Raw genomic sequence first — 21,801 nt, forward strand, 5'->3', positions numbered from 1 at the left:
AGTCCTCTATTGACATAACCTGAAAGGTCGCTCAGCAAGGAAGAAGCCACTGCTTCAAAACCTAAAAAAAAAGCCAGACTACGGTTTGCAACTGCACATGGGGACAAATATCGTACTTTTTGGAGAAATGTCCTCTGGTCTGATGAAACAAAAATAGAACTGTTTGGCCATTATGACCATCGTTATGTTTGGAGGAAAAACGGGGAGGCTTGCAAGCCGAAGAACACCATCCCAACCATGAAGCATGGGGGTGGCAGCATCATGTTGTGGGGGTGCTTTGCTGCAGGAGGGACTGGTGCACTTCACAAAATAGATGGCATCATGAAGAGAATACACCTGTTGTATTCGGCGCATGTGACAATTACAATTTGATTTGATTTAAAGTCTGCAAAAACACTACAGAGAATACTACAGTCAAGTTTACAAAAACACTACAGTCATGTCCACAAAAAACACTACAGTGAATACTATAGTATACTATGGTCATGCAAAAACACTACAGTGAATACTACAGTAAAGTTAGACAAAACAATACAGTGAATACTATAGTATATACATTTATTTAAACCATATTACAAACTGGGTGGTTAGAGCCCTGGAATGCTGATTGGTTGAAAGACGTGGTATGTCAGACCGTATACCATGGGTATGACAAAACATTTATTTTTACTGCTCTAATTACGTTGGTAACCAGTTTATAGTAACAATAAGGCACCTCTGGGGTTTGTGATATATGGCCAATATACAACGGATAAGGGCTGTGTCCTAGCACTCCGCGTTGCTTCGTGCTCAAGAATAGCCCTTAGTCGTGGTATATTGGCCATATACCACACCCCCTCGGGCCTTATTGCAGAGAGGGTGTGGTATACAGTATAGTATTTTTTGATGTGGGTTAGTTGTAAATGTGTAACATGTTTTTTGTTTGAACTAGGACCACAATGAAAATACATTTTAAACTTTTTGCTGTGTTATTCTCGAAAAATGTATTCTATAGTAAACCATAGTATTTTTTATGTGGGCAGCTACCTAAAGAAGAGTTCATCTCTTAGTGAGTTTTATGCAGTAGTAGTCCTGAATTTACATCAGTGCCTCCCAAACTGAAAACAATAACTTAATTTTCAGTCTGGTTCTGTGGCAGTCTTGATTTTCCTACAAAAACATTGTCTGTCCTCCTTCTCTTCAAAATACGAGTTGCTGGAGGCGAACCTGGTTCCATGAGACCAACTCTCTCCCTGAGCTCCGTAATGATGAGCTGGCCCATGTATTCGTTAATTAACAGCTAGTCATTTTTCCTCTCTCTCTCTCCCCTCTCTCACTCATTTTCCAGTCCAATCTCTTTCTCCCTCACTTCCTCTCTCGTTCTCCCCTGCTGGGATTCTGACCTGTGCATGTGTGATGTGCTGTCAATCACACATTATCTTTGGTGTTCCAACAGCTCCTCCACATTTGGCTCTGAGGCAGAAACACATTTTGGCAACAGATTGTTTCAGGCCACCACGTCTGTCTGATTTGTTCCAGAAGAATCAGAGTTCAGGCAACAGCATTTCCATACAAACTGTGTGTGGGTACTATTCAGTATAGAACAGGCGATAGATAGATGATTTACACAGCTAAACATTTCCTCATTATGTTTTAATCAACAACCATATCATTTTGGTGTTGAGATCGATAACACTATTTGATTAGAAATGATAATGACACAATCATTTCCTGTGGTGTATCGATCAGCCAACGAGGATCTGAACAAGGTCACACTTAGTTTACATGTGTCAATGTCCCCCGTTAGACATCATGCTTACTACTGTAGCTAGTTTTAGCACCGCATGAAAAGCAATTTTCCTCATGTGGATAATTGTATAATGACACACAACGCACATAATGAATCGCATTATGTTCTCAAATTGCTACCGTACATCAGACACAGTTAGGTAAACACAGTGATGATGACAAGCATGCACACATCTCAGAGATGTTCTGATGCTTTCACATTAGATAGTGTAGATGTTGCATGTTTTCCCAATAAGCCACTCACTGGAGCATTTAGTGTTTCCTAATAGTCCACTTCACCTCTGACGTTTTCCTATCATCTCAATTATGTGACATGCTAAAGGCTGTCCTCAGAGAGCAGTGTAAGGCAGAATGGAACATTGGGATTGCTGTGTCATAATCATGGTGTAGTCATTTTTATGAACAGGCCAGATGATTACAGCCTCTCCGCGGATCATTACGTTCTTTAGAAACTTTTAGGGTGTTCGCCCTGATGCATTCTAATTGGCTCGATCTGTTTAGTCTAAACTTCAGAATGACCTTTGGATGAAAATATGGAATGTATGTATGGTGTGTTATACTGTGCTGCTATCTCTCAATATCAAGATTATTTCACATGACTGTTTGTAGAAACAAAAAGTCAGAAGAAATAATCATTTGACATGCATGAGTGAGCAACTGCAGTAAACAATTCTGAGACTGCATAACAAATGTTTATGAGGGATACTTGGGAGACATAAGTTGCATTGCAATTACACAGCATGGACTTAAGAGAGCGGCTTAACGACTTGTAACTATGGCAACACAATACAGACTCTCATGGAAGTGGCCTATTAAGGATGCAAATTGTCTTCCTCCAGACTGTGCCCGTTAAGCTTTTAACACTTATTCCCGCACTGAATATATGTTTATCATATTGTGACAAAGAGCGAAATGAAGCCCGGTATGGTGGGAGAGAAGATGGAGGACTATTTTGAGAGCACATTATAGTGAACGTCAATGACTTTCCCTGAAGGACACTTCTTTTTACTGGACACTCAGAAACAATAGTTTTAATTATCAGTTAACCATCCTTATTACAACCTGCCTTTATTGTCTTATTTTCCTGCTAGAGAACTAATACGGCGAGAGTCCCCTTGAGCAAGGGCACGATGATGGATGCATTCACCCTCAAACACCAATAGGAAAAATAGCTCCACCTAATTTGTTCATGTGTAGGACCATTTACTGTACAGGGTTCCTTCCCAAGTTTTTATATCCAAGTGTTATTTTTGTTCCCTCGTCACAGAAAATATAATTTGGTAGCTGAAATAGGGAACAATTACAGCAGAAAAAATATGAGTTGCGAGAGAGAGAGAGCGAGAGAGAGAGAGAGAGAGAGAGAGAGAGAGTACTTCACTGGTCTAGCCAAATAGGCTACAGAGGGAAGGAGAGAGGTTTGTACCAGTTGATAATAAACCTAAATGTGACATCTTTTGGCAAGGCTTAATGCATGGAGGGCCAGAGCAGAGCAGAGTAATGTAACCAGCTACAGAGAAGCCCAACGTCCACCTCCTATACTCCATTTGGATCAGGAAGAGTCTGTTTCTGTAAAACACTAAAAACTGTTAGCTTGTAGACGGATGCTTTATAATCAAGCAAAAATCGGGGACTGAAAATTATATCGCCTTTATTCATCTCTTGCACGATAAGGCTTTTTTACGGCTTCATTCTGGGCCATGCAGCGTACCACTGGCTAGCGTGTTGATACCGCGGGTCTCCAGTGTTTTTTAGCACAACAGAGTTGTGAAATGAGAGCAGAGCTTGGTGGGATCAAGACAGGCCCCGGGACTAGTTCTGTCATCTTCGTCAAGCAGGGTTCTACACAGTACCTGGGGCAGATTAGACTGCCCTCAATTTCATCACACCAGGCCTGTCAAGGCTAGCCCGCCAGAGAACAGGAGAATACACCATGACAGCGCAGACACAGGAACAAATGGGACGGAGCTACGTAAACCTCCAGAGATACGGGAGAGGAAAGAGAGAGAGACAGAAGAGGAGAGAGTGAGGAGAAAGAGAGAGAGAGGGAGACAAGAGGAGAGAGGAGAAAGAGAGAGAGAGAGGAGTGAGAGAGTGACAGGAGAGGAGAGAGAGATACAGGAGAGGAGTGGGAAAGACGGAGAGAGGTACAGGAAAGGTGAGAGGGAGAGAAACAGAGAGATAAGGGAGATGAGAGAGGAACAGAGATGAGAGAGCAACACATTCACTTCCTCTCAAGCCATCACCAAGATAACCCACAATTAAGGGATTGGACTGACAGCCTCTAAAGTCATCTGCGGACCACATAGTCACTTACTGTAAGCGTTCTACACTTTGACTGGGATTTGCGTGTTCTTGCAATTGGCCTGATATGAGTTTTGCCCAAAATATCTTCCTGAATTTAGCTCTGATTTGTCCGCTGTCGTGACGGTGGAGAAATTAGAGCAGACATGGCATATTGGGCCCAGTGCAGGATGAATGGTCCTGAGGGTAGGAGTTGGGGTAGGGGAGTAGGGGGAGGATTCCTGAGACTGGCTGGAGTGGCAACAGATGGGCAACTGGACCACTGGATCTGTGAGACACCAAGTTGTGAGTTGCCTGGGTATAGGTTGTCCTAAAATTTTTTTGTTGAAATTATGTAATATGCTGTTAATTAGATCTGTTTTCCCAGGCGTTAAACGGTCCTACTTTTTGGTAATTAATAAATCATTTCTAGAAACTCGCTGAATCCTTTTGATACTCAAAGGATGATTATGTTAATGTTAACCTAGCTAATTATTGCTTTGTAATTCAATTACGGTTTACGCTCCATATAATGCAGCCGATTGCACTCTGTTTTCTTCTCACTATTAGTAGATGGAAGCCTGCCTATTCAGAATGAGCAGTGGCTCTGCATGGCTCGATTCATTCATCTCGCATGCCAAACCTAATTGTGTGTATGATTAAGACACATGCAATTCCCCCAGGCCTGCCCCATAACCAATTTCCTGATCTCTAAAATGAACCCATTCCATTCTAAGCAGCTGACATGTGTCACTGAACACAAAAAGGATGTCTGAATATGTATTTACATAAAAAGCCATTCTCCATTTGTTAGGTAACCAATAGGCTCTAGACTGTGTCGATGAGTCAACATTGTTTTGACTTGCATTAGTCTCGGTGGTCAAAGGGTTCAACGTGTCACTTCCTGTTGCACTGTATGGGCTTTTTGCATATAGCCGATGATGTCATGTTCAGTCAGTCACTCACTATAGGATTTACTGTGTTGACATACAGTACAGCCCAGTAGAAGATGCTTGCAGTATTCATTTGGCAGATAAGGGTTGTCCAATACGACATTACCTTAAACACTCCTTCTGTAAGTATGACATAATTACAGTTTTGTCTCAAATGTAATATAAATAAAATAAAATAAATATGCATATTACAACATTTTGGATGAATTATTTGATAAGTCACGCTGGTCCTTTAGGGGTCACATTCTGAGGATCTGGATGACGGTGCAATAATAAAATACTTACCATGTCTGTGTCTGACACCGGTCCAAAGCTGGTCACGTAGATATTAGTCCTCACCTCCGTCACACTCTCTGCTTGGACACGAAGAAAAGACAAAGAGGCAGAGTTTAAGTACCTTTATGAAATGACAAAGGAGTGCTCCATCTTAGATGTTTACCATTCTTAAGCAACATTCTGGAGAAATTGGTTTTCAAACAGCTGATTTTTAGTGGCAACTATATTTTAGAAAAATTCCAATCTGGTTTTCGTGCTCAACACAGCACAGAGACAGCCTTAGTTAAAGTGGTAAATGATCTTAGAGCCAACACAGATGCCAAACAGCTCTCTGTCCTTGCACTCTTGGATTTAAGTGCTGCATTCAAGACTGTTGACCGTGATGTCCATTTGGACAGACTGGAGAGGTGGGTTGGCCTCTCCGGTCCAGTTCTAAAATGGTTTTGGACCTATTTAACCGGTCGAGAGTTTTTGTCACCCTTGGTGAACATAACTCAGAGAAAATAAATATCACATGTGGCATTCCAGAATGTTAGATTTTGGGTCCAGTACAGTTCAGTTTATATATGTTACCCTTTGGCAGTGTTATCAGAAAGCACAGCATTGATTTTCACTGCTACGCAGACGATACACAACTTCACATTTCTGTGTCACCAGAGGATTTTAGCTCGACGGATAAATTATTAGTCTTTAAATACTTGAATGGCTCACAACTTCCTCCAGCTAAATCAAGACAAGACCGATGTACTATTTTTGGAGCCAAAGCACAGAGAGAATCTGGTCACACATTTTAATTAACGGACAATAAAGATAAAACACCAGGTAAAAACCCTAGTTGTCATTTTAGATTATGAACTGAATTTCGAATCACACATTAGGAATGTGACCAAAATAGCTGTTTACCACCTGGGGAACATTGCCAAGTCGCAGCCGTTTCTTTCTCAGGCTGATACAGAGAGACTCATCCATGCTTTTATTACAAGCAGGCTTGACTCCTGTAATGCTCTCCTGTCTGGTCTACCCAAGAAAGCCATTGGTCAACTGCAGAACATACAGAATGCTGCAGCACGGGTACTGACCAAGACCAGACGGAGAGCACACATTACACCTGTTTTAAGGTCTCTGCACTGACTGCCTGTGAGTTTAAGAATTCATTTTAAGATTCTTCTATTGGTTTTTAAATCAATCCACGATTGTGCACCACAATACATGTCAGACATGCTTTTCAGTTATGTACCAAGTAGGTCCCTCAGGTCCTCTGGCACTGGCCTTTTAACTATCCCAAAGCCTAGGACCAAGAGGTATGGAGAGGTAGCCTTTAGTTACTACAGTATGCCCCCAGCCTCTGGAACAGCCTGCCAGAGAACCTAATGGGGGCCCAAACTGTGGACATATTTAAAAGCTTTGCTTTTCCTCAGGGTGCTTTTTAGTCGTTCAGTTTTTGTCATTCTTTTGTTTTTTATCTTATGTTTGTTGTGTAGTAAATATTTCGCTATTATTGTTTTTTATTCGTATTTTCCTGTGAAGCACATTGCGTTGCATTCCATGTCTGTAATGTGCCGTTTAAATAAAGCTTGATTTGATTGGACCAGTCCTTTCCCTGACCACCAGACCTTACTCCGGCTCTGTCTGCTCCAGGTTTTAGTTGTTAATGTCAGTTCAGAAAAGTCAGCTCACTTTCCAAACTCCAAATCCAATGGTAGAGGCAGAAGCATGAATATTTCATGTCTCAACACTCTACACCAAATAAACAAGACTGAACCTACTGTATGGAGATAGCCAGACTTTAAATGGGGGTTGTTTTCAGGGAGAGTGTTTGCATCATCATCATCAAAGTCACAAACTGAGATTAGAAACAAACTGAGATTAGAAACGTGAAATGAGAAACGAGAGATGAGAAATCACAGGAATAATGAGGGTTGGCAGGACCACATTCAAATCATATTTAGGCCTGTTTAGAGGGACTTGTTTGTATTGGTGTCAGATGATGCTATTCACTGTGCATTATCCTAAGGTTTTCTACTGTGTATTATCCTTCAACTGGAAGTGCTTCCTATCTGGGGTAAACAACATTTCCGGTGTAACTGGGTGAAATGTGCAGTTTCAGAATAGAGTTAAAGAAAAGACAAGAGATGTAACACTGAGAGATGACAATGTGCTGCACAGGAGTCATCCTAAATACGATGACGGGAGTGCGGGGAATCACCTTCAAATTATAAGGTTTCCAAATAGAGCCCCACGACCTTAACTTTGATTTAATCAATTGTAGGATGTAAATGAATGTCTCTGTGCAAATGAGGGGCTTTGATGTAAGGCTGTGAATGGCTGTCTGCCAGTCGTTGCTCCTAGACAAACTGGAACCAATGGAATGCTTCCAGAACCTGCCTTTATGGAATTTAGAGTTCTCCTGGCAACATGACATCAGCCATTAATCAAAATGCACATGCCGAGGTCTTTGGAATACAGAACACGTCCTATACATTTGGAGGGCACCTGAGATCTCTCTGTCTGGAAGGTCGTAGACTCATGGAAAGTGCACAGGTGGCATAGCTGATGTGGTGACACTTATCAGACATCCGAGTGGGGGTGGAACAGTGTAGGGGTGCTCAACACTGTCAGCTTAAAACGTCACATGGATTTCATATTCACACTCTCACCGACCTCTGACTGAGAGTCCAAAAATGACTTATAATAAGCTCAATAAAAAAATATCCACAATGAACGTAAAATCATTAGCATATGGTCTTAATGCCACCCTGATGAGTATGTAGCATTAGCCTTCCTCCGCCAAGGCCGGGCCGTCCCCAGTGGGCAGGAAATCAGAGCTCTGCTGGACCTCTGGGATCTGAAGACTGGGCTTGCATGCCAAGTGTCAAGAAGCTGCTGTTTTGAATAGGGTCTTTGTAGCATTCTGCTAGCGATAAGCATCTCCTTGTGATGAGGATTAGTCATTTCACTGTTCCAAAAAGCAATCTGTTCAACATCTGAAGAGATGTACTCTCACTGTGATCAGGGAAACTGAGCTGGTAATGAAAACCATTGTCGGACTCTGAAGGATCAATGGAGGTCACTCTGACAAGGGAACCAATTCATCATGGGGTCACAGCCCCAAATCCATCACTGTATGCCACAGCTAGCTGCCTGGCTCGCTGGGCGTGGGCTGGCACCGCAGAGAGGCAGGGAGGAAGGAGAGAGAAGAGCAGGTGCTCTCTGTTCCAATAGAGGCAGTGGCCAGTGGCTTGTTTTTAACTAGCTAGATAATTGTATTTCACTCCTGGTTCTGGTGCGCCATATCATGTGTTCAAGCTTTTGTCCCAGACCACCACTAACAGAACTGATTCAGATAATGAAGGCCTTTATAAATAGCTGATTGATTCTTCAAGTTAAAACTAGCTTACTTTAATAGTTTAAGGTAGTAGAAGCAGACAGTTCGACATTACAAAAAGCGAATATGCTAGCTAGCTGATGAACTCGTTGAAGCAATGTATGGCTATATAGTGAATGTTTCAAACACAGTTTTATTAAAGTGGTGGATGGCAGACTCAGCAGCTTAGAGAGAATCCTACACATTGGGTGCGGCAGAGCCCAGAAAGCACTATAAGCAGTATGTCTGGGTGTTAGAGGTAGGGAGGGGTGAGCAGTGTCTTCGCTCAACAAACCAGCCTACCTCCCAGCCCAGGGCGCAGGCGGTTGTCGTAGCCATCCAGCAGTCTGTCCAGGATCCGGGTGAAAATGGTGATGTTGTCTCTACTGTCGTCAGGCAACGGCTCTCTGTGCCCAACCACTGCCCTGCAGAGTGAGAGAGAGACAGAGCGAGCGAGAGAGAGAGAGAGAGGCGAGAGAGAGAAAGTGTTAGATTGAACACAGCAGACATCTTTGAGTCTTTCCTGTAGCAGTGGTTCCTCCGGCTCCTCAGATCAGCCATGGGAAATACACTAAATAGAAAAAGCTCCACCGAACCAGAATACCACACGTGTCTGTCTGTCCGCAGCTTCACTTTGTGCTCATTATCAATTTCCTGTTTACAACGAGATCTGGTCAAACCATTGGAGTAGCCACTGTTGTTTCCAACCACTGAGAGAGTTGTAGGGGTAACTGAACCTTTCTCTAACGCAACCTTCGGAGTCATGGCTACCGCATTGATTGAGACCCAAACATGTTGGGATTTAATTTTGGGCATCGTGTGGCAGCACACCACTCTCAGACATGGAAAGACTGATTGAAGTCCAAAAGGATTAGTCACAGAACTGCTGCCGGTAACAGAGCTGCTGCCGACTGTCACGGATCCCTCCGGAACTTTCATTACGCACACCTGTCCCCTATTCCCACTGATTAGTATTTGTATATCGATTATTGTTACAATGTCCGTTGGTCGTGTGAGTGCTTGTGCTGTGTGTTTTGGGCTTTCGTGCCCTTGTGGATTGCGCAGATGATTACGGGTCTCGTCCCGTGTGTTAATCATTGTGCGTGTGTGTTATTTATTCGAGGTACTCCTCACTCTTTTGTTTGGGTTTTAACCCTGTGTTTTTGTTACGTGTTTGTTTGGTCTTCGTCCCTGTGCCTTTACACAGCACGCCGTAATATGGGCTTAATAAAAAAAACTATTACGCATTCCTGTGTCTGTCTCCCGTTCCTTCATGCCAACGTGACAGAATAATCGACCATTAAGGGAGACAGCGGGATTGGCCCGTCCGACGACGCTGCGACTGGTCCGTCTGGCCCCACCGCAACTTCGGCAGCTGCAACTGGGCTGTCCGACGTCGCCACAACAGGCCCGTCCGACGCCACTTCAGCAGCCACGACTGGCCCGTCCGACGCCACTTCAGCAGCCACGACTGGCCCGTCCGACGCCACTTCAGCAGCCACGACTGGCCCGTCCGACGCCACTTCAGCAGCCACGACTGGCCCGTCCGACGCCACTTCAGCAGCCACGACTGGCCCGTCCGACGCCATCACAACCGGTCCGTCAAATGCCACTTACTGGTCCGTCCTACGCCGCCGCAACTTCGGCAGCTGCATCGGGTCCTGATCAACCCACACTGCGTTCCTGTGATCGTCCTCGAGGCAGGTGTTGTTGCGCTGCAGGTGCAGCGCATCGGGTGGGGGGGAGGGTACTGTCACGGATCCCTCCGGAACTTACGGCACACCGTAATTTGCGCCTGTCTCCCGAATCATTCATACCAGCGTGACACCGACCGACAACTCACAGTCACAGAGCTGCTGCCGACCGACAACTCACAGTCACAGAGCTGCTGCCGACCGACAACTCACAGTCACAGAGCTGCTGCCGACCGACAACTCACAGTCACAGAGCTGCTGCCGACAGACAACTCACAGTCACAGAGCTGCTGCCGACCGACAACTCACAGTCACAGAGCTGCTGCCGACCGACAACTCACAGTCACAGAGCTGCTGCCGACCGACAACTCACAGTCACAGAGCTGCTGCCGACCGACAACTCACAGTCACAGAGCTGCTGCCGACCGACAACTCACAGTCACAGAGCTGCTGCCGACAGACAACTCACAGTCACAGAGCTGCTGCCGACCGACAACTCACAGTCACAGAGCTGCTGCCGACCGACAACTCACAGTCACAGAGCTGCTGCCGACCGACAACTCACAGTCACAGAGCTGCTGCCGACAGACAACTCACAGTCACAGAGCTGCTGCCGACCGACAACTCACAGTCACAGAGCTGCTGCCGCACCGACAACTCACAGTCACAGAGCTGCTGCCGACAGACAACTCACAGTCACAGAGCTGCTGCCGACAGACAACTCACAGTCACAGAGCTGCTGCCGACAGACAACTCACAGTCACAGAGCTGCTGCCGACAGACAACTCACAGTCACAGAGCTGCTGCCGACAGACAACTCACAGTCACAGAGCTGCTGCCGACAGACAACTCACAGTCACAGAGCTGCTGCCGACAGACAACTCACAGTCACAGAGCTGCTGCAAACTCTGCCTCTGGGTTTTTTCCTCCTTCATTCTGCATAATATCCCACAAGTGACAAACGAGGTCCTGAATATGCAGTCAACCTCCGCTTCCTTAATTACCTTAAATATGCCAGAGCAATTATCTCTTTGTGGGCCTGGCCACCGTTCCCCAGTGAACAATGTGCTGGTGAGACGGAGAGGGCACCATAGATGAGCTAATGAGTGCCATTTTCAATCAAACTCAGAGCCCCTGAGGGACTGACCTCTGACCTGTCTCCAGATTACCCCTATCAACAAGAATGTCTGAGGGCCACTAATAGCTAGCAGCCAAAGTCATTTATACGCAGGCATGCACCGCCCATAAACACTCTCACATGAACACACATACATACAGCCTTACATGTGCAGCTGGTCACTGTGCATTCAAATACATTATACAGGTATGTCTACCCTCACATAGTACACTATAAGGATAAACAAACACAAGCCCTCAACTGGCAGACAGACTAGAAATTGTGATGTTTCAAGGGATGGGTACATTAGCTGTCCATCTGAAATCTCATTGTCAGTATACCAGTACTAACAGCACAGTTAAGGCAATGTCATAAAAGGAAGGACAGACAGAACATCACTTTTGTACGTGTGTATGTGTGTGTGTGTGTGCATGCGTGTGGCACCTTGACGTATGAACTACTATTTGTATTTCACATCCAATCATCTCAGACACCAGTCAAAGCCAAAGGGGCCTCTGCTGAAAATGAATCAGGTCTGATTGATAAACACAGCAGAGCAACATAGAAGAGAGAGAGAGAGAGAGAGAGATTTGCCCTAGAGCACACAAAAAACTATACATACCTCGGCCTAAACATCAGCACCACAGGTAACTTCCAAAAAGCTGTGAACGATCTGAGAGACAAGGCAAGAAGGGCCTTCTATGCCATCAAAAGGAACATAAATTTCAACATACCAATTAGGATCTGGCTAAAAATACTTGAATCAGTCATAGAGCCCATTGCCCTTTATGGTTGTGAGGTCTGGGGTCCGCTCACCAACCAAGATTTCACAAAATGGGACAAACACCAAATTGAGACTCTGCATGCAGAATTCTGCAAAAATATCCTCCGTGTACAACGTAGAACACCAAATAATGCATGCAGAGCAGAATTAGGCCGATACCCACTAATTATCAAAATCCAGAAAAGAGCCGTTAAATTCTACAACCACCTAAAAGGAAGCGATTCCCAAACCTTCCATAACAAAGCCATCACCTACAGAGAGATGAACCTGGAGAAGAGTCCCCTAAGCAAGCTGGTCCTAGGGCTCTGTTCACAAACACAAACACACCCCACAGAGCCCCAGGACAACAGCACAATTAGACCCAACCAAATCATGAGAAAACAAAAAGATAATTACTTGACACATTGGAAAGAATTAACAAAAAAACAGAGCAAACTAGAATGCTATTTGGCCCTAAACAGAGAGTACACAGTGGCAGAATACCTGACCACTGTGACTGACCCAAACTTAAGGAAAGCTTTGACTATGTACAGACTCAGTGAGCATAGCCTTGCTATTGAGAAAGGCCGCCGTAGGCAGACATGGCTCTCAAGAGAAGACAGGCTATGTGCACACTGCCCACAAAATGAGGTGGAAACTGAGCTGCACTTCCTAACCTCCTGCCCAATGTATGACCATATTAGAGAGACATATTTCCCTCAGATTACACAGATCCACAAAGAATTTGAAAACAAATCCAATTTTGATAAACTCCCATATCTACTGGGAGAAATTCCACAGTGTGCCATCACAGCAGCAAGATTTGTGACCTGTTGCCACAAGAAAAGGGCAACCAGTGAAGAACAAACACCATTGTAAATACAACCCATATTTATGCTTATTTGTTTTAACTTGTGTGCTTTAACCATTTGTACATTGTTACAACACTGTATATATATAATATAACATTTGTAATGTCTTTATTGTTTTGAAACTTCTGTATGTGTAATGTTTACTGTTAATTTGTATTGTTTATTTCACTTTTGTATAATATCTACCTCACTTGCTTTGGCAATGTTAACACATGTTTCCCATGCCAATAAAGCCCCTTGAATTGAATTGAATTGAATTGAATTGAGAGAGAGAGAGAGAGAGAGAGAGAGAGAGAGAGAGAGAGAGAGAGAGAGAGAGAGAGAGAGAGAGAGAGAGAGAGAGAGAGAGAGAGAGAGAGAGAGAGAGAGAGAGAGAGAGAGAGAGAGAGAGATAGGGTGAGAGAGATAGGGTGAGAGAGAGAGATAGGGTGAGAGAGAGAGATAGGGTGAGAGAGAGAGATAGGGTGAGAGAGAGAGATAGGGGGAGAGAGAGAGATAGAGAGAGATAGGGTGAGAGAGAGAGATAGGGTGAGAGAGAGAGGGGAGAAGGAGATAGGGTGAGAGAGAGAGGGGAGAAGGAGATAGGGTGAGAGAGAGAGGGGAGAAGGAGATAGGGTGAGAGAGAGAGGGGAGAGGGAGAGAGGGTGAGAGAGAGAGGGGAGAAGGAGATAGGGTGAGAGAGAGAGGGGAGAAGGAGATAGGGTAAGGTGGGGGAGAGGGAGAGAGAGAGAGGGGAGAAGGAGAGGGAGAGAGAGAGAGGGGAGAAGGAGAGGGAGAGAGAGAGAGGGGAGAAGGAGAGAGGGAGAGAGAGAGGGGAGAAGGAGAGAGGGAGAGAGAGAGGGGGAGAGAGGGGAGAAGGAGAGAGGGGAGAAGGAGAGAGGGAGAGAGGGGGGGGGTGAGAGGGCAAGAGAGAAAGAGAGTGAGCAAGAGAGAAAAGGAGAGGAGAGCGAGAGATATGGGGGGAAAGGAGAGAACGAGAGAGGGAGAGAGAAAGAAAGAGAGAAAAGGTGGGGATGAGAGGAGATGAGAGAGAGATGAGGGAAAATGAGAGAAGGAGAGAGGGAAAGGAGGAGAGAGAGAGGGGGGAAGAAGGAGAGAGGGAGAGGGAGAGAGAGAGAGAGAAGGAAAGGAGAGAGAAGGAGAGAGAGAGAGAGAGGGAGGGAGGAGGAGAGGGGGAGAGAGAGGGAAGGAAAAAGAGCCGCACTGGGTATAACTCCACCAACATCTAATTAAATTCCTTGAGCTTTAAGAGGGCCTGCATCCTCAGAAAGCTTCCCCCAATCCCCCACACGCACAACTCTCCTTCCTCCTCCGCTCTCTCGCTCCCTCCCGCTCTCTGGAGTGTGCCGTGGGGGCTTATAGGGAGGCTTGTTACTGATTGACTGATAAGGACCCCGATATCTGTCCGCTGCTGGAGTGGCTGGGCCCACGCCACACGGCGCCACACGCCACACGCCACACATGTTTTGCTACTGGGTACCGGAGGCTGCCAGAATCCAATGGAGAGGATTAGTGGGCCCGGTCGGAGCTGCCTACAAATGACATTTTGAAAGCTGATGATTCTCCCCAGCGTGCTGTAGCTACAGGGGCCCTGCTTCATTTACTTACTATGGCAAGGGGAAATTAAAGGAAAGACAACCGCCATCTACCTCCAACAGGGGGGTATGAATGACATGGAGGGGGTACATGCCCTCATCAATAAACTCTTAATTAACAACATTTCTATTCCAGAATCAACCAACCCCCTACTGCCACCCATCAGTACCAAGGGTAAACACCCTCCCTAGCCAACCCACTCACACATCTCCTCAGCCCCAGCCCGTCACCAACCTATTGATACTAATATGCAGCATATCACACGACACATTGTATACGACAAAGAAATGCTTGCTATCATTCAATGGCTTCACAATATGGCTGATTTCCTTTGTTGGCCTTGTCTTTTCAGTGCTTCCAGTTGTCTGTGCTCAGAGGAGATAAGGCCTCCAGGAGAGTAAGGGAACAGGTTGAACAATGGTTGCTAATGCAGCATTGATTGACCCAGGGGCAGATGCCACGTCGCAGCTCAATAACGACCAACATTTCTGTTCATTCTTCTTTTATCTAATTGAAGCTAATGAGGGACGGATGCGTGTTGGGCGTTCTCTTCTGAAGAAGACTCACGGCTCAGTAAACTCAGACTTTTATTAGGAACACACTCTGCCCATGTAGAATCTCTGGCCTCGCTGGCAGATAAATGCAATGGTCAAACACTGAATCTTAAACAGTACTCAGAGTTTACAGTGAGTACAGTCCAATACAAAAAAGGCGTGAGGGAGAGAATTAAAAGATGAGAAATTTTTTAGAGATTCTGCTATCACATCTACAGTACCAGGGAGCAGCCACTAAATAACACCATTTGTCTGCTTTTCCCTTTCCTTCAGAAGTTAAAACCTGCTATAGAAACAGCAGCCACTATCGTTCCCCATTTCAAATCTGTTCTGCTGACTTCTATAAGGCTATCCAGGAAACTGGAACAAGCATCACTCTCAAACATCCTTGTAAACAAGCAGCTTTATAAAAACAAAACAAATGTGTTGATCTTGCCATGACCAAACTGACAAAAGTCTTGTCTGTGGGATGTTGTGAGTCAGTGACAGGAACATACAATCGAGTCTCACATACAGTGCATTAGCAAACTATTCAGACCCTCTGTCACGCCCTGACCTTAGAGATGACCCCTGACCTTTCCCCTCCTTTCGTTGTGGGTAGTTGTCTTTGTTTGTGGCACTGTAGCCCTTAAGCTTCACGGTAGTTTGTTTTGTTTTGTTGCCGTCATTTTAAATAAAGGGAAAATGTACGCTCACGACGCTGCGCTTTTGTCCACTTACTTCAACGACGGCCGTGACAGGCACACACCCATCTATATAATGTCCCACAGTTGACAGTGCATGTCAGAGCAAAAACCAAGCCATGAGGTCGAAGGAATTATCCGTAGAGCTCCGAGACAGGATTGGGTTGAGGCACAGATCTGGGGAAGGGTACCGAAAAATGTCTGCAGCATTGAAGGTCCCCAAAAACACAGTAGCCTCCATCATTCTTAAAAAGGAAGAAGTTTGGAACCTCCAAGACTCTTCCTAGATCTAGCCACCAGGCCAAACTGAGCAATCGGGGGAGAAGGGCAATGGTCAGGGAGGTGACCAAGAACCCGATGGTCACTCTGACAGAGCTCCCCAGAGTTCCTCTGTGGAGATGGGAGAAGAAGGACAACCTTCCAGAAGGACAACCGTCTCTGCAGCACTCCACAAAATCAGGCCTTTATGGTAGAGTGGCCAGACGGAAGCCACTCCTCAGTAAAAGGCACATGACAGTCCGCTTGGGGTTTTCCAACATGCACCTAAAGGACTCTCATACCATGAGAAACAAGATTCTCTGATTTGATAAAACCAAGATTGGACTCTTTGGCCTGAATGCCAAGCATCACATCTGGAGGAAACCTGGCATCATGAAGCATGGTGGTGGCAGCATCATGCTGTGGGGATGTTTTTCAGTGGCAGGGACTGGGAGACTAGTCAGGATCAAGGGAAAGATGAACAGAGAAAAGTACAGAGAGATCCTTGATGAAAAGGTCCTGCTCCAGAGCACTCAGGACCTCAGACTGGGCCAAAGGTTCACCTTCCAACAGGACAACGGCCCTAAGCACACAGCCAAGACAATACAGGTGTGGCTTTGGGACAAGTCTCTGAAATTCCTTGAGTGGCCCAGCCAGAGCCCAGTCTTGAACCCAATCGAACATCTCTATAGAGACCTGAAAATAGCTGCGCAGTGACGCTACCCATCCAACCTGACAGAGCTTGAGAGGATCTGCAGAGAAGAATGGGCGAAACTCTCCAAATAAAGGTGTGCCAAGCTTGTAGTGTCATACCCAAGACATGAGACTGTAATCACTGCCAAACCTGCTTCAACAAAGTACTGAATACTTATGTAAATGTGATATTTAGGTTTTTGAATTTTGAAGTCAAGAGGTCTGAATACTTTCAGAATGCACTGTATGTGTCCCCATCTGGCCAGACAGCCAGTGCTGTGCTCTCTCCACACTGGGATCAGGGCCAGATATTTTTTATTTTCTCTCTCTCTCTCTCTCTCTCTCTCTCTCTCTCTCTCTCTCTCTCTCTCTCTCTCTCTCTCTCTCTCTCTCTCTCTCTCTCTCTCTCTCTCTCTCTCTCTCTCTCTCTCTCTCTCTCTCTCTCTCTCTCTCTCTCTCTCTCTCTCTCTCTCTCTCTCTCTCTCTCTCTCTCTCTCTCTCTCTCTCTCTCTCTCTCTCTCTCTCTCTCTCTCTCTCTCTCTCTCTCTCTCTCTCTCTCTCTCTCTCTCTCTCTCTCTCTCTCTCTCAATTCAATTCAATTCAATATTCAATTCAATTCAAGGGGCTTTATTGGCATGGGAAACATGTGTTAACATTGCCAAAGCAAGTGAGGTAGATAATATACAAAAGTGAAATAAACAATAAAAATTAACAGAAAACATTTCACATACAGAAGTTTCAAAGCAATAAAGACATTACAAATTTCATATTATATATATACAGTGTTGTAGCAATGTATAAATGGTTAAAGCACACAAGTTAAAATAAATAAACATAAATATGGGTTGTATTTACAATGGTGTTTGTTCTTCACTGGTTGCCCTTTTCTTGTGGCAACAGGTCACAAATCTTGCTGCTGTGATGGCACACTGTGGAATTTCACCCAGTAGATATGGGAGTTTATCAAAATTGGATTTGTTTTCGAATTCTTTGTGGATCTGTGTGATCTGAGGGAAATATGTGTCTCTAATATGGTCATACATTGGGTAGGAGGTTAGGAAGTGCAGCTCAGTTTCCACCTCATTTTGTGGGCAGTGAGCACATAGCCTGTCTTCTCTTGAGAGCCATGTCTGCCTACGGCGGCCTTTCTCAATAGCAAGGCTATGCTCACTGAGTCTGTACATAGTCAAAGCTTTCCTTAAGTTTGGGTCAGTCACAGTGGTCAGGTATTCTGCCACTGTGTACTCTCTGTTTAGGGCCAAATAGCATTCTAGTTTGCTCTGTTTTTTTGTTAATTCTTTCCAATGTGTCAAGTAATTATCTTTTTGTTTTCTCATGATTTGGTTGGGTCTAATTGTGCTGTTGTCCTGGGGCTCTGTGGGGTGTGTATGTGTTTGTGAACAGAGCCCCAGGACCAGCTTGCTTAGGGGACTCTTCTCCAGGTTCATCTCTCTGTAGGTGATTGCTTTGTTATGGAAGGTTTGGGAATCGCTTCCTTTTAGGTGGTTGTAGAATTTAACGGCTCTTTTCTGGATTTTGATAATTAGTGGGTATCGGCCTAATTCTGCTCTGCATGCATTATTTGGTGTTCTACGTTGTACACGGAGGATATTTTTGCAGAATTCTGCATGCAGAGTCTCAATTTGGTGTTTGTCCCATTTTGTGAAATCTTGGTTGGTGAGCGGACCCCAGACCTCACAACCATAAAGGGCAATGGGCTCTATGACTGATTCAAGTATTTTTAGCCAGATCCTAATTGGTATGTTGAAATTTATGTTCCTTTTGATGGCATAGAATGCCCTTCTTGCCTTGTCTCTCAGATCGTTCACAGCTTTGTGGAAGTTACCTGTGGTGCTGAGGTTTAGGCCGAGGTATGTATAGTTTTTTGTGTGCTCTAGGGCAACGGTGTCTAGATGGAATTTGTGGTCCTGGCGACTGGACCTTTTTTGGAACACCATTATTTTGGTCTTACTGAGATTTACTGTCAGGGCCCAGGTCTGACAGAATCTGTGCAGAAGATCTAGGTGCTGCTGTAGGCCCTCCTTGGTTGGTGACAGAAGCACCAGATCATCAGCAAACAGTAGACATTTGACTTCGGATTCTAGTAGGGTGAGGCGAGGTGCTGCAGACTGTTCTAATGCCCTCGCCAATTCGTTGATATATATGTTGAAGAGGGTGGGGCTTAAGCTGCATCCCTGTCTCACCCCACGACCCTGTGTGAAGAAATGTGTGTGTTTTTGCCAATTTTAACCGCACACTTGTTGTTTGTGTACATGGATTTTATAATGTCGTATGTTTTTCCCCCAACACCACTTTCCATCAATTTGTATAGCAGACCCTCATGCCAAATTGAGTCGAAGGCTTTTTTGAAATCAACAAAGCATGAGAAGACTTTGCCTTTGTTTTGGTTTGTTTGGTTGTCAATTAGGGTGTGTAGGGTGAATACATAGTCTGTTGTACGGTAATTTGGTAAAAAGCCAATTTGACATTTGCTCAGTACATTGTTTTCATTGAGGAAATGTACGAGTCTGCTGTTAATGATAATGCAGAGTATTTTCCCAAGGTTACTGTTGATGCATATTCCACGGTAGTTATTGGGGTCAAATTTGTCTCCACTTTTGTGGATTGGGGTGATCAGTCCTTGGTTCCAAATATTGGGGAAGATGCCAGAGCTAAGGACGATGTTAAAGAGTTTTAGTATAGCCAATTGGAATTTGTTGTCTGTATATTTGATCATTTCATTAAGGATACCATCAACACCACAGGCCTTTTTGGGTTGGAGGGTTTTTATTTTGTCCTGTAACTCGTTCAAGGTAATTGGAGAATCCAGTGGGTTCTGGTAGTCTTTAATAGTTGATTCAAGGATTTGTATTTGATCATGTATATGTTTTTGCTCTTTATTCTTTGTTATAGAGCCAAAAAGATTGGAGAAGTGGTTTACCCATACATCTCCATTTTGGATAGATAATTCTTCGTGTTGTTGTTTGTTTAGTGTTTTCCAATTTTCCCAGAAGTGGTTAGAGTCTATGGATTCTTCAATTACATTGAGCTGATTTCTGACGTGCTGTTCCTTCTTTTTCCGTAGTGTATTTCTGTATTGTTTTAGTGATTCACCATAGTGAAGGCGTAGACTCAGGTTTTCCGGGTCTCTATGTTTTTGGTTGGACAGGTTTCTCAATTTATTTCTTAGATTTTTGCATTCGTCATCAAACCATTTGTCATTGTTGTTCATTTTCTTCGGTTTTCTATTTGAGATTTTTAGGTTTGATAGGGAAGCTGAGAGGTCAAATATACTGTTAAGATTTTCTACTGCCAAGTTTACACCTTCACTATTGCAGTGGAACGTTTTACCCAGGAAGTTGTCTAAAAGGGATTGAATTTGCTGTTGTCTAATTGTTTTTTGGTAGATTTCCAAACTGCATTCCTTCCATCTATAGCATTTCTTAATGTTACTCAGTTCCTTTGGCTTTGATGCCTCGTGATTGAGTATTGCTCTGTTCAAGTAGACTGTGATTTTGCTGTGGTCTGATAGGGGTGTCAGTGGGCTGACTGTGAACGCTCTGAGAGACTCTGGGTTGAGGTCAGTGATAAAGTAGTCTACAGTGCTACTGCCAAGAGATGAGCTATAGGTGAACCTACCATAGGAGTCCCCTCGAAGCCTACCATTGACTATGTACATACCCAGCGTGCGACAGAGCTGCAGGAGTTGTGACCCGTTTTTGTTGGTTATGTTGTCATAGTTGTGCCTAGGGGGGCATATGGGGGAGGGAATGCTGTCACCTCCAGGTAGGTGTTTGTCCCCCTGTGTGCTGAGGGTGTCAGGTTCTTGTCCAGTTCTGGCATTTAGGTCGCCACAGACTAATACATGTCCCTGGGCCTGGAAATGATTGATTTCCTCATTCAGGATGGAGAAGCTGTCTTCATTAAAGTATGGGGATTCTAGTGGGGGGATATAGGTAGCACACAGGAGGACATTTTTCTCTGTTAAGATAATTTCCTTTTGAATTTCTAGCCAAATGTAAAATGTTCCTGTTTTGATTAGTTTAATGGAGTGAGTTAGGTCTGCTCTATACCAAATTAGCATTCCCCCTGAGTCCCTTCCCTGTTTCACACCTGGTAGTTTGGTGGATGGGACTACCAGTTCTCTGTAACCTAGAGGGCAACCAGTGGGTCCGTCTCCTCTGTACCAGGTTTCTTGCAGGATGACAATGTCTGCATTACCGATTTCTTTGGTGAAGTCCGGGTTCCTGCTCTTTAGGCCAAAGGCAGATGACCTCAGGCCTTGGATATTCCAGGATGATATAGTGAAGGCTTTTTGTTCCATAAAGTGTCCAATGTTGTTGGCCGTGTGGTTTGGCCTCAGGCCAGTAAGTGTGAGCAGAGCCTGCTGAGCATCTGGTACATGCCGTTGGCTTGGGCGAGTGTAAGAGTGGGGGTTGGGCCTGTTTGCCCGCTCACTACCTGGGCGTATGTGTGACTTCCATGTTGATGCCCTCTTTGCGGGGGTGGGGTGCATGGGGTGGGCAGGAGTGGCATAGGTCTGATCTGAGGGGGCCTAAATTGGGTGTGGGCATGGTTGATGTGGGGGGGGTGTGTAGGTCCAGGGGGGGGTCTTGGAGGGTGTCTCGCTGGTCTTGGTGGGGTGTCTATTGATCTGTTGCTCCTGTGTGAAGTGTTGGGGCTGCGTTTGAGAGCGATGTCCTTTAGAGTCCGGGCAAAGGTGGGCACTGCTGCCTTGTAGAGGTGGACCTGGTCATAGAGGCTGTTCAAGTCCAGGGTGGAGTGGTGGGCCAGAAAAACATTTGGTTTTGAGGCACAGTCACGGGAGATGCTTGCGTTTACCCGCTGTATTGTAGCAGGGTGGAAGTCTTTTCGTGGTAGCAGGGTGGAGATAACCACTTGTGCGTTGG

General features: G+C 45.0%; 1 protein-coding gene across 2 annotated transcripts in view; it reads right to left on the minus strand.

Annotated features, from left to right (window-relative positions):
• Positions 1-21,801, minus strand: part of LOC139537134 (gamma-aminobutyric acid receptor subunit alpha-3-like) — a 160,878-nt gene that overhangs the window by 79,657 nt on the left and 59,420 nt on the right. For both annotated transcript variants that reach the window (XM_071338083.1, XM_071338082.1), the window contains exons 3-4: positions 8,965-9,086; positions 5,307-5,377 (exon numbers count right to left, since the gene is read on the minus strand). In XM_071338083.1, the coding sequence (XP_071194184.1) occupies positions 5,307-5,377; positions 8,965-9,086 (193 nt within the window). The remainder of the gene's footprint in view (positions 1-5,306; positions 5,378-8,964; positions 9,087-21,801) is intronic.

Source organism: Salvelinus alpinus, chromosome 13 (genome assembly GCF_045679555.1).
Source record: "Salvelinus alpinus chromosome 13, SLU_Salpinus.1, whole genome shotgun sequence".
Taxonomy (NCBI): domain Eukaryota; kingdom Metazoa; phylum Chordata; class Actinopteri; order Salmoniformes; family Salmonidae; genus Salvelinus; species Salvelinus alpinus.